The sequence below is a fragment of the Capra hircus genome, chromosome 7 (assembly GCF_001704415.2).
Source record: "Capra hircus breed San Clemente chromosome 7, ASM170441v1, whole genome shotgun sequence".
NCBI classification, from domain to species: domain Eukaryota; kingdom Metazoa; phylum Chordata; class Mammalia; order Artiodactyla; family Bovidae; genus Capra; species Capra hircus.
The window spans coordinates 1,007,652-1,025,045 of record NC_030814.1 but is presented as its reverse complement, the minus strand read 5'-3'; the positions used below and the strand labels follow the sequence as shown (position 1 = coordinate 1,025,045).

General features: G+C 39.0%; 1 protein-coding gene across 1 annotated transcript in view; it reads right to left on the bottom strand.

Annotated features, from left to right (window-relative positions):
• TMEM232 (transmembrane protein 232) overlaps positions 1 to 17,394 on the bottom strand; it is a 258,845-nt gene that overhangs the window by 204,490 nt on the left and 36,961 nt on the right. Inside the window, exons 6-7 of the mRNA XM_013965812.2 lie at positions 12,685 to 12,784; positions 10,304 to 10,458 (exon numbers count right to left, since the gene is read on the bottom strand). Of these exons, the coding sequence (XP_013821266.2) occupies positions 10,304 to 10,458; positions 12,685 to 12,784 (255 nt within the window). The remainder of the gene's footprint in view (positions 1 to 10,303; positions 10,459 to 12,684; positions 12,785 to 17,394) is intronic.

Sequence of the window (17,394 nt, the reverse complement as noted above, 5' to 3'; positions counted from 1 at the left end):
TATTTAACTGCCTAACTGAGTTCCTAAGTATATTTTTCAATAACTAGTCTTTACATTTGCATGGCTATTACTAATTTATGAGCACATGCTTTTTTGCAGTCTTCACAACAGCCCTGTAGATTAGTTAGGGCAAATACGATGATGAAGTTAGTATCCTTTTCAAAGGTAAGCAGACGGGGATTTAGAGAGTTTAATGGAGCAATAGACTGGTTCCAAATAGGAAAAGGAGTACGTCTAGGCTGTATATTGTCACCTTGCTTATTTAACTTATATGCAGAGTACATCATGAGAAACGCTGGAAGAAGCACAAGCTGGAATCAAGATTGCTGGGAGAAATATCAATAACCTCAGATATGCAGTTGACACCACCCTTATGGCAGAACGTGAAGAACTAAAGAGCATCTTGATGAAAGTGAAAGAGGAGAGTGAAAAAGTTGGCTTAAAGCTCAACATCCAGAAAATGAAGGTCATGGCATCTCGTTCCATCACCTCATGGCAAATAGAGGGGAAAACAGTGGAAACTGTGGCTGATTTTATCCTGGGGGGCTCCAAAATCACTGCAGATGGTGACTGCAGCCATTAAATTAAAAGACGCTTACTGTGAAAAGAAGAGAGGTAAAAAGCAAAGGAGAAAAGGAAAGATATAAGCATCTGAATGCAGAGTTCCAAAGAATAGCAAGGAGAAATAAAAAAGCCATCTTCAGTGATCAGTGCAAATATAGAGGAAAACAACAGAATGGGAAAGACTAGAGATCTCTTCAAGAAAATTAGAGATACCAAGGGAACATTCCATGCAAAGCTGGGCTTCATAAAGGACAGAAATGGTATGGACCTAACAGAAGCAGAAGATATTAAGAAGAGGTGGCAAGAATACATGGAAGAACTGTACAAAAAAGATCTTCACGACCCAGATAATCTGATGATGTGATCACTCATCTAGAGCCAGACATCTTGGAATGTGAAGTCAAGTGGGCCTTAGAAAGCATCACTACGAAGAAAGCTTGTGTAGGTGATGGAATTCCAGTTGAGCTATTTCAAATCCTGAAACATGATGCTGTGAAAGTGCTGTACTCAATGTGCCAGCAAATTTAGAAAACTCAGCAGTGGCCACAGGACTGGAAAAGGTCAGTTTTCATTCCAATTCCAAAGAAAGGCAATGCCAAAGAATGCTCAAACTACCACATAATTGCACTCATCTCACATGCTAGTAAAGTAATGCTCAAAATTCTCCAAGCCAGGCTTCAGCAGTACGTGAACCGTGAACTCCCTGATGTTCAAGCTGGTTTTAGAAAAGGCAGAGGAACCAGAGATCAAGTTGCCAACATCTGCTGGATCATGGAAAAAGCAAGAGAGTTCCAGAAAAACATCTCTTTCTGCTTTATTGACTATGCCAAAGCCTCTGACTGTTTGGATCACAATAAACTGTGGAAAATTCTGAAAGAGATGGGAATACCAGACCACCTAACCTGCCTCTTGAGAAATCTGTATGCAGGTCAGGAAGCAACAGTTAGAATTGGACATGGAACAACAGACTGGTTCCAAATAGGAAAAGGAATAAGTCAAGGCTGTATATTGTCACCCTGCTTATTTAACTTATATGCAGAGTACATCATGAGAAACACTGGACTGGAAGAAACACAAGCTGGAATCAAGATTGCCAGGAGAAATATCAATCACCTCAGATATGCAGATGACACCACCCTTATGGCACAAAGTGAAGAGGAACTCAAAAGCCTCTTGATGAAAGTGAAAGAGGAGAGTGAAAAAGTTGGCTTAAAGCTCAACATTCAGAAAACGAAGATCATGGCATCTGGTCCCATCACTTCATGGGAAATAGATGGGGAAACAGTGGAAACAGTGTCAGACTTTATTTTTTTGGGCTCCAAAATCATTGCAGATGGTGATTGCAGCCATGAAATTAAAAGACGCTTACTCCTTGGAAGAAAAGTGATGACCAACCTAGATAGTATATTCAAAAGCAGAGACATTACTTTCCGACTAAGGTCCTTCTAGTCTAGGCTGTGGTTTTTCCTGTGGTCATGTATGGATGTGAGAGTTGGACTGTGAGGAAGGCTGAGTGCCGAAGAATTGATGCATTTGAACTGTGGTGTTGGAGAAGACTCTTGAGAGTCCCTTGGACTGCAAGGAGATCCAACCAGTCCATTCTGAAGGAGATCAAGCCTGGGATTTCTTTGGAAGGAATGATGCTAAAGCTGAAACTCCAGTACTTTGGCCACCTCATGCGAAGAATTGACTCATTGGAAAAGACTCTGATGCTGGGAGGGATTGGGCGCAGGAGGAGAAGAGGACGACCGAGGATGAGATGGCTGGATGGCATCACCGACTCGATGGTGAGTCTGAGTGAACTACGGGAGTTGGTGATGGACAGGGAGGCCTGGCATGCTGCAATTCATGGGGTCGCAAAGAGTCGGACATGACTGGGTGACTGAACTGAACTGAACTACCTCTTGGAAGGAAAGTTATGACCAACCTAGACACCGTATTAAAAAGCAGAGGCATTACTTTGTTAACAAAGTTCGTCTAGTCAAGGCTATGGTTTTTCCCGTGGTCATGTAGGGATGTGAGAGCTTGACTATAAAGAAAGCTGAGCACCGAAGAATTGATGCGTTTGAACTGTGGTGTTGGAGAAGACTCTTGAGAGTCCCTTGGACTGCAAGGAGATCCAACCAGTCCATCCTAAAGGAGATCAGTCCTGGGTGTTCATTGGAAGTACTGATGCTAAAGCTGAAACTCCAATACTTTGGCTACCTGATTCAAAGTGCTGACGCATCTGAAAAGAGCCTGATGCTGGGAAAGATTGAGGGCAGGAGGAGAAGGGGACAACAGAGGATGAGACGGTTGGATGGCATCAACAACTCAATGGACATGAGTTTGAATAAATTCTGGGAGTTGGTGATGGACAGGGAGGCCTGGCGTGCTGCGGTTCATGGGGTTGCAAAGAGTCGGACGTGACTGAGCGACTGATGTGAACTGAGTGGACCTGCTCTGGGCACACAGTCAATTGGCGAGTAGGTCGTTCCTTTTCATAGCCTGCACTTTCCCTGTTGCTCAATATCTTAGGTTATATATTTAAATTATTAAAATATATTTTAAATGTAAAACAAGCTCCTTTTATGCATGAAGCAAACTATGTTCATTAGTGAGAATAACCAAGTGGTTCAAGGGGCTTAGTGTATGTCGTTGTTTATATAAATGTTCCTCTACCAAGTTATGAGCCAAAGAGAAAACACTAACTCCTAGAAAAACCGCAGATAGATGTGGTTGAATGTCCTTCCTTATACACTTAAATTTTAGGTAGTTTTAGAAAGGAACCAAAGGAAGCATGGGGAAACTATGAGGCAACTCACAAGCAAAACTATTTTAAAAAGTTTTTTTTGGAGGCGGTCCTAAGATGGCAGAGGAATAGGATGGGGAGACCACTTTCTTCCCAACAAATTCATCAAAAGAACATTTAAACGCTGAGTAAATTCCACAAAACAACTTCTGAATGCAAGCAGAGGACATCAGGCACCCCAAATAGCAGCCCATTGTCTTCGAAAGCAGGTGCTGTATAGAAGGAGAAGTCTTGAGACTACTGTAAAAATAAGACTGAAAACCAGAAGCAGGAGGCTTAAGTTCAAATCCTGAGAACATCAGAGAACTCCTGACTCCAGGGAACATTAATTGACAGGAGCTCATCAAACGCCTCCATATCTACACTGAAACCAAGCACCACCCAAGGGCCAACAAGTTCCAGAGCAAGACATACCATGCAAATTCTCCAGCAACACAGGAACACAGCCCAGAGCTTCAATATACAGGCTACCCAAAGTCACTCCAAACCCACTGACATCTCATAACTCATTACTGAACACTTCATTGCACTACAGAGAGAAGAAATCCAGCTCCACCCACCAGAACACCGACACAAGCTTCCCTAACCAAGAAACCTTGACAAGCCACCGATAGAACCCCACCCACAGCAAGGAAACTCCACAATAAAGAGAACTCCACAAATTGCCAGTATACAGAAAGGCCACCCCAAATGCAGCAACATAACCAAGATGAGGAGACAGAGGAATACCCAGCAGGTAAAGGAACAGGATAAATGCCCACCAACCAAACAAAAGAGGAAGAGATAGGGAATCTACCTGAAAAAGAATTCCGAATAATGATAGTGAAAATGATCCAAAATCTTGAAATAAAAATGGAATCACAGATAAGTAGCCTGGAGACAAGGACTGAGAGGATGCAAGAAAGGTTTAACAAGGACCTAGAAGAAATAAAAAAGAGTCAATATATAATGAATAATGCAATAAATGAGATCAAAAACACTCTGGAGGGAACAAATAGTAGAATATTGGAGGCAGAAGATAGGATTAGTGAACTAGAAGATAGAATGGTAGAAATAAATGAATCAGAGAGGAAAAAAGAAAAATGAATGAAAAGAAATGAGGACAATCTCAGAGACCTCCAGGACAATATGAAACCCTCCAACTTTCGAATCATAGGAATTCCAGAAGAAGACAGAAAGAAAGGCCATGAGAAAATACTTGAGGAGATAATAGTTGAAAACTTCCCTAAAATGGGGAAGGAAATAATCACCCAAGTCCAAGAAACCCAGAGAGTCCCAAACAGGATAAACCCAAGGCGAAACATATATTAATCAAATTAACAAAGATCAAACACAAAGAACAAACATTAAAAGCAGCAAGGGAAAAACAACAAATAACACACAAGGGGATTCCCATAAGGATAACAGCTGATCTTTCAATAGAAACTCTTCAGGCCAGGAGGGAATGGCAAGACATACTTAAAGTGATGAAAGAAAATAACCTACAGCCCAGATTACTGTACCCAGCAAGGATCTCATTCAAATATGAAGGAGAAATCAAAAGCTTTACAGACAAGCAAAAGCTGAGAGAATTCAGCACCACCAAACCAGCTCTCCAATTGCTAAAGGATATTCTCTAGACAGGAAACACAAAAAGGGTGTATAAACTTGAACCCAAAACAATAAAATAAATGGCAACGGGATCATACTTATCAATAATTACCTTAAACGTAAATGGGTTGAATGCCCCAACCAAAAGACAAAGACTGGCTGAATGGATACAAAAACAAGACCCCTATATATGTTGTCTACAAGAGACCCACCTCAAAACAGGGGACACATACAGACTGAAAGTGAAGGGCTGGAAAAAGATAATCCATGCAAATAGAGACCAAAAGAAAGCAGGAGTAGCAATACTCATATCAGATAAAATAGACTTTAAAACAAAGGCTGTGAAAAGAGACAAAGAAGGCCAATACATAATGATCAAAGGATCAATCCAAGAAGAAGATATAACAATTATAAATATATATGCACCCAACATAGGAGCACCGCAATATGTAAGACAAATGCTAACAAGTATGAAAGGGGAAATTAACAATAACACAATAATAGTGGGCCTTAATAAGACCTTAATACCCCACTCACACCTATGGACAGATCAACTAAACAGAAAATTAATAAAGAAACGCAAACTTTAAATGATACATTAGACCAGTTAGACCTAATTGATATCTATAGGACATTTCACCCCAAAACAATGAATTTCACCTTTTTCTCAAGCACACAAGGAACCTTCTCCAGGACAGATCACATCCTGGGCCATAAATCTAGCCTTGGTAAATTCAAAAAAGTTGAAATCATCCCAAGCATCTTTTCTGACCACAATGCAGTAAGATTAGATCTCAATTACAGGAGGAAAAACTACTAAAAATTCCAACATATGGAGGGTGAACAACATGCTGCTGAATAACCAACAAATCACAGAAGAAATCAAAAAGAAATCAAAATATGCTTAGAAATGAATGAAAATGGAAACACAACAACCCAAAACCTGTGGGACACTTAAGGGGAAAGTTCATAGCAATACAGGCATACCTCAAGAAACAAGAAAAAAGTCAAATAAATAACCCAATTCTACACCTAAAGCAACTAGAAAAGGAAGAAATGAAGAACCCCAGGGTTTGTAGAAGGAAGGAAATCTTAAAAATTAGGGTAGAAATAAATGCAAAAGAAACAAAAGAGACCATAGCAAAAATCAACAAAGCCAAAAGCTGGTTCTTTGAAAGGATAAATAAAATTGAGAAACCATTAGCCAGACTCATGAAGAAGCAAAGGGAGAAAAATCAAATCAGTAAAATTAGAAATGAAAATGGAGAGATCACAACAGACAACACAGAAATACAAAGGATCATTAAGAGACTACTATCAGCAATTATATGCCAATAAAATGGACAACGTGGAAGAAATGGACAAATTCTTAGAAAAGTACAACTTTCCAAAACTGAACCAGGAAGAATTAGAAAATCTTAACAGACCCATCACAAGCACAGAAATTGAAACTGTAATCAGAAATCTTCCAGCAAACAAAAGCCCAGGTCCAGACGGCTTCACAGCTGAATTCTACCAAAAATTTCGAGAAGAGCTAACACCTATCCTACTCAAACTCTTCCAGAAAATTGCAGAGGAAGGTAAACTTCCAAACTCATTCTATGAGGCCAACATCACCCTAATACCAAAACCTGACAAAGATGCCACAAAAAAAAAGGAAAATTACAGGCCAATATCACTGATGAACATAGATGCAAAAATCCTTAACAAAATTCTAGCAATCAGAATCCAACAACACATTAAAAAGATCATACACCATGACCAAGTGGGCTTTATCCCAGGGATGCAAGGATTCTTCACCATCCACAAATCAATCAATGTAATACACCACATTAACAAACTGAAAAATAAAAGCCATATGATTATCTCAATAGATGCAGAGAAAGCCTTTGACAAAATTCAACATCTATCTATGATAAAAAAAATAAAAATAAAAACTCTCCAGAAAGCAGGAATAGAAGGAACATACCTCAACATAATAAAAGTTATATATGACAAACCCACAGCAAACATTATCCTCAATGGTGAAAAACTGAAAGCATTTCCCCTAAAGTCAGGAACAAGACAAGGGTGCCCACTTTCACCGCTACTATTCAGCATAGTTCTGGAAGTTTTGGCCATAGCAATCAGAGCAGAAAAAGAAATAAAGGGAATCCAGATTGGAAAAGAAGAAGTAGAACTCCCACTGTTTGCAGATGACATGATCCTCTACATGGAAAACCCTAAAGACTCCACCAGAAAATTACTAGAGCTAATCAATGAATATAGTAAAGTTACAGGATATAAAATCAACACACAGAAATCTCTTGCATTCATATACACTAATAATGAGAAAATAGAAAGAGAAATTAAGGAAACAATTCCATTCACCACTGCAACAAAAAGAATAAAATACTTAGGAATATATCTACCTAAAGAAACTAAAGACCCATATATAGAAAACTATAAAACACTGGTGAAAGAAATCAAAGAGGACACTAATAGATGAAGAAATATACCATGGTCATGGATCAGAAGAATCAATATAGTGAAAATGAGTATACTACCCAAAGCAATCTACAGATTCAATGCAATTCATATCAAGCTACCAATGGTATTTTTCACAGAGCGAGAACAAATAATTTCACAATTTGTATGGAAATACAAAAAAACCTCGAATAGCCAAAGCAATCTTGAGAAAGAAGAATGGAACTGGAGGAATCAACCTGCCTGACTTCAGGCTCTACCACAAAGGCACAGTCATCAAGACAGTATGGTACTGGCACAAAGACAGAAATATAGATCAACGGAACAAAATAGAAAGTCCAGAGATAAATCCACACACATATGGACACCTTATCTTCAACAAAGGAGGCAAGAATATACAATGGAGAAAAGACAATTTCTTAACAAGTGGTGCTGGGAAAACTGTTCAACCACTTGTAAAAGAATGAAACTAGATCACTTTCTAACACCATACACAAAAATAAAGTCAAAATGGATTAAAGATCTAAATGTAAGACCAGAAACTATAAAACTCCTAGAAGAGCATAGGCAAAACACTCTCCGACATAAATCACAGCAGGATCCTCTATGACCCACCTCCCAGAATACTGGAAATAAAAGCAAAAATAAACAAATGGGACCTAATTAAACTTAAAAGCTTCTGCCCAACAAAGGAAACTATAAGCAAGGTGAAAAGACAGCCTTCAGAATGGGAGAAAATAATAGCAAATGAAGCAACTGACAAAGAATTAATCTCAAAAATATACAAACAACTCCTGCAGCTCAATTCCAGAAAAATAAATGACCCAATCAAAAAATGGGCCAAAGAACTAAATAGACATTTCTCCAAAGAAGACATACGGATGGCTAACAAACACATGAAAAGATGCTCAACATCACTCATTATCAGAGAAATGCAAATCAAAACCAATGAGGTACCATCTCACGCCAGTCAGAAGGGCTGCAATCCAAAAGTCTACAAGCAATAAATGCTGGAGAGGGTGTGGAGAAAAGGGAACCCTCTTACACTGTTGGTGGAAATGCAAACTAGTACAGCCAGTATGGAGAACAGTCTGGAGATTCCTTAAACAACTGGAAATAGAACTGCCCTATGACCCAGCAATCCCACTCCTGGGCATACACACTGAGGAAACCAGAATTGAAAGAGACACGTGTACCCCAATGTTCATCGCAGCACTGTTTATAATAGGCAGGACACTGAAGCAACCTAGATGTCCATCAGCAGATGAATGGATAAGAAAACTGTGGTACATATACACAATGGAGTATTACTCAGCCATTAAAAATACATTTGAATCAGCTCTAATGTGGTGGATGAAACTGGAGCCTATTATACAGAGTGAAGTAAGTCAGAAAGAAAAACACCAATACAGTATACTAACACATATATATGGAATTTAGAAAGATGGTAATGATAATACTGTATATTAGACAGCAAAAGAGACACAGATGTATAGAACAGTCTTTTGGACTCTGTGGGAAAGGGAGAGGGTGGGATGATTTGGGAGAATGGCATTGAAACATGTATAATATAAGAAACGAATCGCCAGTCCAGGTTCTATGCAGGATACAGGATGCTTGGGGCTAGTGCACAGGAACAACCCAGAGGGATGGTATGGGGAGGGAGGTGGGAGGGGGGTTCAGAATGGGGAACATATGTACACCCGTGGTGGGTTCATGTTGATGTATGGCAAAACCAATACAATATTGTAAAGTAAAAATAATAATAATGTGATTAAAAAATTTTTTAAATTTCCTTTGTTGTTCCAACTAGCATTATGTTAAATGTATTTTTCTCCTTTCTAGGAATTAGAGAAACAGAATTTCTATTTATAAATTATAAAATAGTAGGTATATATAGCAAAAAATAAAATAAAATAATTAAAGAATCAAGGTCTGAAGTGTTCACTGCTTTCTTTTGGAATATATGTGAGAAAGGGAAACAGAGGCATTGCAAGTCACGAAAACTGAAGCTTGTCTTTTGAAGAACATCAGTCTATAGGGACAAGGACACTGGCGTTCTGTGTGCATAATACATAACTCGTTACATACCAAGGGATTATATATAATTGGGACAGATAGTTTTTCCTAATATTGATCACTAATTTCTGAGTTGGAAAGTAAAAGTTTTATCATATACCAAGGATTGTTTTAATTCCTCAATTTTGAACCATTTAAAAACTTTCAGTTGGTTTTCATAGCATATTAAATATTATTACACAGTGAATTATGGAGCATAAAAGTATTACACTTGCTTTCATTAATAGCCTGCACTTTACACACTCTCCCTTTAATAAAAATGTAATACCATAAAATGTTCATTTAAAAGTCAATCTAAATTAAGTTGCGATTTTTAATTAATCAGCTGAGATGGACTCTATAAGGAAGCAGGTAGGAGGACATCACTCCATCTAAAGCAGCAGCGGTGGATGCTGACTTCCACCGCGGTCCTAGCTGCTGTCCAGGAAACGTGCCTCGGTTGCACGGCTTCAGCATCTGTACTGCTCATTCCTCTCCCCAGCTAAGTTCGTCTTCAGCCGTGTTACTGCACTGCCCAGCAGTGATTTTTAATCACAGTAATGTGACCTGATCTGCCATGCACTGGGATATATGTGGGCTTCCCACATAGTGCTAGTAGAGAACCCACCTGCCAGCGCAGGAGACGCAGGCAACCTGGGTTCGATCCCTGGCTTGGGAAGACCCCTGAAGGAGGGCACGGCAACCCACTCCAGGATTCTTGCCTGGGGAATCCCATGGACAGAGGAGCCTGGTGGGCTATACAGCCCGTAGGCTTGAAGAAAGTTGGGCGCAACTGAAACAACTTAGCAGTTAGCACGCATGGAATATACTCACCATTCCAGAATCTGTATTCTTGTCTTTCACAGGGCTAAAAATTGATTCAGAAGGGAGTTCTCTTTTACATATAATTTCCATGATTTTCAGAATGCACTGCACATTCGAAGAGATGTTTGGATACATCCAATATAATTCTTTGGAGCAAGAAAGTGCTAGCGTAAGAAAAATAATTTGTGAGAAATATTTCATTAACATCTCACACTGCGTTTCATTTGTCTTTTAACTATTAAAATATAATTAAATTCAGTACCGAGAGGCTGAAACTGCTGTGTATTTCCCCAACTACTGAAGATTAACAATGTTATGTATGACCCCTAGTGGTATAATAGAAAACTACAAGGTAAATAATTCATACATGAGAGTATTCATATAATTCAAAGCAGCAATTACATAATGGTTGAATGCCCAATTAAGTATAGTTACTACACAACAATGGTGGAAACTTCCAGCTGAAAATGAATCAAGTCAGAATATATACTCTTCATAATGGGTATTTTGAAATTGCAATCGATGTCATTGCTTTTAAACCAATATTCCAGTTTAATTCTTGTCAAGATGTTGTTATTGATTTTTAAACTATATAGTTTAATGAAAGCAATGATTATGCCATTTCACAAAAGTTGATGTGGTATTTAACAGAAATATCTTTGTGTTGTTCTTTTTACAAACTTTTAAACAACCTTTGAGTTTCAGTCCATCAACACAGTGGAAAAATTAGTAATAACCACTCTTCCGCTGGATGGCAATATGGGTAGAGAGCAGTGACTCACAGCCTCAGGTAGGAACCCACCCAGTGCTGACGATGAACACGCAGCCGAAGCAGGTCTCCACCAAACAGCACGTGATAAGAGGGCGGATGGGGGTTCTATTCTTATATGAAACAAAGATGGTGGTGTTCTTGAGATGGATCGACAGTAACAAGCTAATGTAAGAAGTGGAGGTTTCATATAAATAATTTTTCGGAATGTGTTTGCCACAAATATCTGAATAGCTGGTGAATCACTACGCTAACCACTGTGAGGAGTTAAGAGATTTATAGCGTCACGAAGAAAACGAAGCGAGCGATGAAACAGACACGGATTCCTTGCTGCCAGTCCACAGCTGCGCGCGTCCCGGTTTCAAAGCTAGCATCCGAACACCTCCACTATTACTCTCTACGCCCTTCTCCACGGCCTCCCCCGTCAAACTTTACTCCCTTTCTTGTATCCTGAGTCTCTTGATTTCTTATCCTACAACAAACCAATCTCCTCTATTGATCTTGTTTTTCATCCAAACTACTGACACATTTCTTCTTTCACAGCTAAGCTTTTCAACACAGCTCACCATTTGGTCATTAAACTTTCCCTCCACTCGGCTTCCTTCCAGTCTGAACCGTGCTTCCACTGGGGACTGCTCCCGAGAACAACGACTTTCTGATTGTAGGAACGCATCGCTGCTCGCAGAGCTCGTATTGTTTAAGACTTTTATAGCTCTCCATAATGGTGACCTTCCTGAATCTCTGCTGTTTTGATTTCTGTATCGCTCCCTCCTGTTTCTCCTAATTCTCTTCTCCTAGTTGATATCTGTTACTCCAATGATCTATTAACTGTTTACATTGCCCAAGACTTTATTCCTAGAATAAATGTCTCCCCCCCACCACCTCCCAGTCCCGGTTTACCTCATCCACATTAACAATGATGACTGTTAAATTATCCATGTTAATACCTCTGAAATAAGTGATTCCCAGGCTTACTTATTCCCCAATTTCAAACATGCTCCCAACTGGGTATATACACCTGAGTGACCTCCAAATTCAATATGTCCAGGGTTTCTCCAGAATCTTTTCAGTTCAGAGTACCATTACCTTGACCTTACTAGTCAATATGTAAAACTTGAGATTCATCCTAAATTGCTCACTTTCCCTTATACAGCTTAGATCTATGTGATCACCAAGTCCAATTTTTCTTTATCTTCTAAATACTTTTCAAAATTATTTTACTCTATGTATCCCGATTGCAGAAGCTCATACCTTTAATCTCTTGCCTGTTCTAACATCACAGCTAACAGACCCCTGCGTCCACCCTCTCCTTTCTCCAGTCCGGCATCTACACCACCACTAGGGTTACCTGACTAAAATATGAATTTGACTTGAAATTCAGTAAGCCAGATACTATTACAGATGAAAAAACTGAGTCACAGACAAGGTCAGATGCTTAGTTAAGCAGGAAATTTAAACATAAAACCCATGCAGTCTTGCCTAGAAGCTGTCCGCTTCAACACTGCACATATCACCTTTCACAAAAAATAAAATACAGCTTATACTCTTTAGAGTGATAGTCTGAGCTTCTCAAAATATACCATAAAACATTTACAAGTATGGAAAATAAAAGACAGCCTACCATATAAATACGGTTGAAGCCTAAGTAAATGTTGTTTAAAATTTTCCAGGTGACCGTGAAGGAAATATATAAAAAGTCGTAAGAAGACCAAATAGCCAATCTGTCAAAAGAGAAAGAAAAAAGATTTTTGTGTTACATCAATAAATGTTTAAAAACCATAAGGAAAACAAACCATTTTATTATTACCATTGCTTTTGATGAAACACTTTCAAATTCACTTGAGATTATGTGCTTTTGAAATAACTTTAAAACATTTATATCAAGGTTGAAATACTGGCTCAGCAGAAAAAAAAAAGTTTATAAATCATTTCTCCATTACATATAATGACCAATATGGAATGCTATTTTGTTCTATCTCCTTTAGAACAGTATCTTTCCAATTGCAAGTCATGCCCCTTAAGTGAGTCATGAAATCAATGAAAGGGGATTTTAAAATAAGAGGGAATACCACAGTGCACTGCACAGCACCCTGTTTCAGTGTGTATATGAATGTGTGCTGTGTGTGTGCTGGACTGTAACAGCTTTGAGAAATATGCTGCCAGTGCAGAGTGTGATTTCCTCATAAAATTACATACAAACATACACACTCACACAATGTCATTACTAAATGAACAATTTAGTGTCTTACTTCTGTGAAGTTTAAAACACATGTATAGCTAAAACTCGGAGAAGGCAATGGCACCCCACTCCAGCACTCTTGCCTGGAAAATCCCATGGATGGAGGAGCCTGGTGGGCTGCAGTCCATGGGGTCGCTAAGAGTCGGACACGAGTGAGCGACGTCACTTTCACTTTTCACTTTCATGCATTGGAGAAGGCAATGGCAACCCACTCCAGTGTTCTTGCCTGGAGAATCCCAGGGATGGGGGAGCCTGGTGGGCTGCCGTCTGTGGGGTCGCACAGAGTCGGACATGACTGAAGCGGCTTAGCATAGCTAAAACTGTTTTACATAGACAACAGAATTGAAATATCTACAAAAAATATGTAAGATTTCATGAAAAGTAAGAAAAAAAAACAGACTATAGTAATAAATGGAATATAAATGCCTAAATTGTTAAATCATCAGATTACAGGAAAGTACCAAATAATAACATAACTATCCCTATATCACTGTCAAGATCATATATCAAAATCCTCTTTGCCACAATGCAGAGCATTATTAGATCTACATGTAAAAAGACAAAATTAAACTCAAAAGATAATCCTAATACGTCTCAGTGCTTCACACAAGATTATTAAGCAAATGAGTGGCATCATTGGGTTTTGAACCCAGGACTGTGTGTATTGCTTCAAAACACACAAACTTTCAATTATAGCAGTGATTTCCAAATATTTTTATCAAAAATTTCAATCATTAAAATAAATTTGAGAATGCATCATGAATGTTTACAAATGTATCCATAACTTATAAACATGCATGATTTACAGTACATGTTCATAAATAAATAAAATATTTATGTCATGCCAAGGGATCTCTTCATATAAAGCACTCTGATATAGTACTATGCTTCTCCAAAAGACTGATGTCAGATACGAAGGAAGTGGAAATCAACAGACTATTCGAAAGAACACTGCAATAGTCTAAGTGAGAATATTAAAGTCAGAAATAATAAATTCACCAGAAGAAGAATAATCTAAGATTTTGAAGGGACCAGAGAAGGATACTGAAAACAAGACTTTAAAAATTTAACATGGGTCAAAAGAGAAAAATACGTGATCAACAACTGTATCAGCTTGCATAACTGCTGGATTATATAGCAGTTTGATCGTGAGTTTCCCCTGATCCCAAAGCAAAACTTTATATGACTATACTTGGAAAATGGTTTTTAAAAGCTTTCATCTGCAATATTCTGAAAAGCTAAGCTTTTACTGAAAAACCTGCCGTTTCCTTATCCCTGAAGAATTCTGAACTCCCCGCGCATTCGTCTTCATGTTTCAGTGGTGTACATACTTTCTCTGCAGCTTGACAACTTAAGCTTTGCCTCCTAGAGTAAAGTTCCGCCTGTCAGTTTCTCTCTCTGCCTGCCCATCTTGTCTTCCTTTGCTCTTTAATCCCTTTCCTTCTCTTTTCATCCCTTATCTTCATTTCTCTGACTGTTATCTAATTGTGAAATAGAAATGGTGAATAATATTTATTATGTATTACATTTTAATAGTTGATTATGTGTTTCATGTTCTTTATAGAAGCTTGAAGAACACTGTTCATATTCCTATCTATTTAAACTGGACGTTCCTGGTGGTCTAGTGGTTAAGAATCCACTTGCCAACGCAGGGGACACAGATTCAATCCCTGGTCTGGGAAGATTCTGTGTGCTGCGGGGGCAACTAAGCCCAGGCACTGCAACTACTGAGCCCACGTGCCACAAGTACTGAGGCCAGCGCACCTGAGGGCCCGCGCTCTGCAACAGAGAAGCCTCCACAATGAGAAGCCTGCATGCCACAACCAGAGAGTGGCCTCCACTCAACACAGCTGGAGGAGGTCCGTGCAGCAGTGGAGACCCAGCGCCAAAGCGGAAGCATCAGTTGCTCAGCTGTGTCGACTCCTCACAACCCCATGGACTGTAGCCCCTGCCAGGCTCCTCTGTCCATGGATTCTCCAGACAAGAATACTGGAGCTGGTTTCCATTTCCTACTCCAGAGTATCTTCCCAACCCAGGGACTGAACCTGTGTCTCCTGAATTGTCAGGCAGACTCTACCGTCTGAGCCACAAAGAAGCCCAGAACCAACGTACCCCAAAATAGATAGATAAATAGCAATTATGTGAAAAAAATACATTAAACTATAGTTTATATATGGTTTATCTATATGTATATAGCTTGCATATATATTAAACTAATGGTGCTTTAATAAATAGACTCCAGTAGTTAAGATTTTATACTCAGATGAGGGAAGAATATGCACAAAATGTGAAAATAAGTAAAATTAGGAATCAGGTATTTCTGTCTTTTCCCAAGCAGGAGCTACCTATTTTTTTGTCAAAAGAGAAACAGAATGCTGTGTACGAAGCTGAGCAATGACTCCAAGGCAATACCCTTAAATACACTGTTCTGTCAACGAGAAAAAAATCGAAAAGGAAGCATCCAACTGACTAGTAGATATTTAATGAAATTCCTGCAAAGAAAAGGTGGATGATTGAAATGGCTTCTTGCCTGAAATCAAAGGCACTTATAAAGCATGCTGCTTTCTCCGAGCCAATCTATATTATCTACAACTATGAAAAGCAAGCATTCAAATCAGTCAGTCTGATAGGCAGGTAGGTTTAGTTGCTCAGTTGTGTCTGACACTTGCGACTCCATGGACTGCAACGTGCCAGGCTCCTCTGTCCATGGAATTCTCCAGGCCAGAATACTGGAGTGGGTTGCCATTCCCTTCTCCAGGGGATCTTCCTCAGCCAGGGACAGAACCCAGGTCTCCCACATTGCAAGCAGATTCTTTCCCAGCTGAGCCGCCAGGGAAACCGAGTCAGCCTGAGGCAGCAGAGAAGCTCTCGTACATCTGGGAGCCCAGGTAAACGAGGGGACTCATGGCTGAGAGTCCATGGGACCCTGGGCTTCAGAATCTTCCCTGCTGAGACCTTGCGTAATCAACTCACAGTCTCCTTGCCTAGTCTGCGGAATGGTGGATAATAATTGACTTACCTTTTAGGATTATTGTGAAGATTAAACAAGCTATCATTTCTAATACATCTAAAGCAATGCAAATAGTCTAACCACTCAGATGAGAGGATATGGGAATCTTTTTAAATTAAGTGAATCCATGGTATATGTAAATTATAAGCAATGTACACAATGACTAGAGCTTCATTTTATAGCCATTTTTCTTGCTGGCAGAAACATAAAAGGCAAGAAATGGGAAAAGGTCACCGAAGAGGATGAGAAGGAAAGGAGAAAAGTGGCACGCACTCGATCCACGTTTCTCCTCCACTCTTTCCGCCATAAACTGGCCCTAACGCTGACCCTCTTTACATAGTAATGCATATACTGTATTTTGCAACCCCCAAATAATTACATAAATAGAAGCTCTTGGGTATTGCTATAATGAACAGTTTGGGAAATAAAGAAAGAAGAAAAGGACATTGTAATTTTACTTGTCTCTTTGCCCCCAGCTGTTCTATGCAAAGCCCCAGTTCTTTGCATGTTCAGTTTCTATTATGTCCTGTTTCTTGCCTGGTGTCCATAAATCTTTTACCCCAAAACATATCAGAGACAATCTAGACTTAACTTATAGGGTCTGAAATACAGTGTCTTCCAAAATGCCCTGGATGACTAATTAATATCTTCATGCCCACTTTCTAACATAATCAAAATTTCATAATCAAAAGTAAAGAAGGGAAAATATATTTTTTGAAATAATACTGTACTTAATTTCAAATGATATGTATATACATATATGTCAACTAAAATGTATACATACAGATATATTTTCTTTATTCATAAAGAAATTATTCTCCTGGTTTTTCTTTGCAATAAAACCAGTGGTTAAGCTAAATTTCTTCGACTAATAATGAACTTTGCAGCAGGCAACCTGATCATCACAGAAGTGAACACTGTCTTCTAGGAGCTCATGAAACATGAGCTACATGAGTATGTTTCCCACCCTACAGCTATGAAATGACATGGAGTACTGAGATAACAATCTGTCTTCTCAAATTGGGCAACATTTAAAGAGTATATCAGTCAGCATTTTTAAATGGAAAACTGGCATTCAGTAA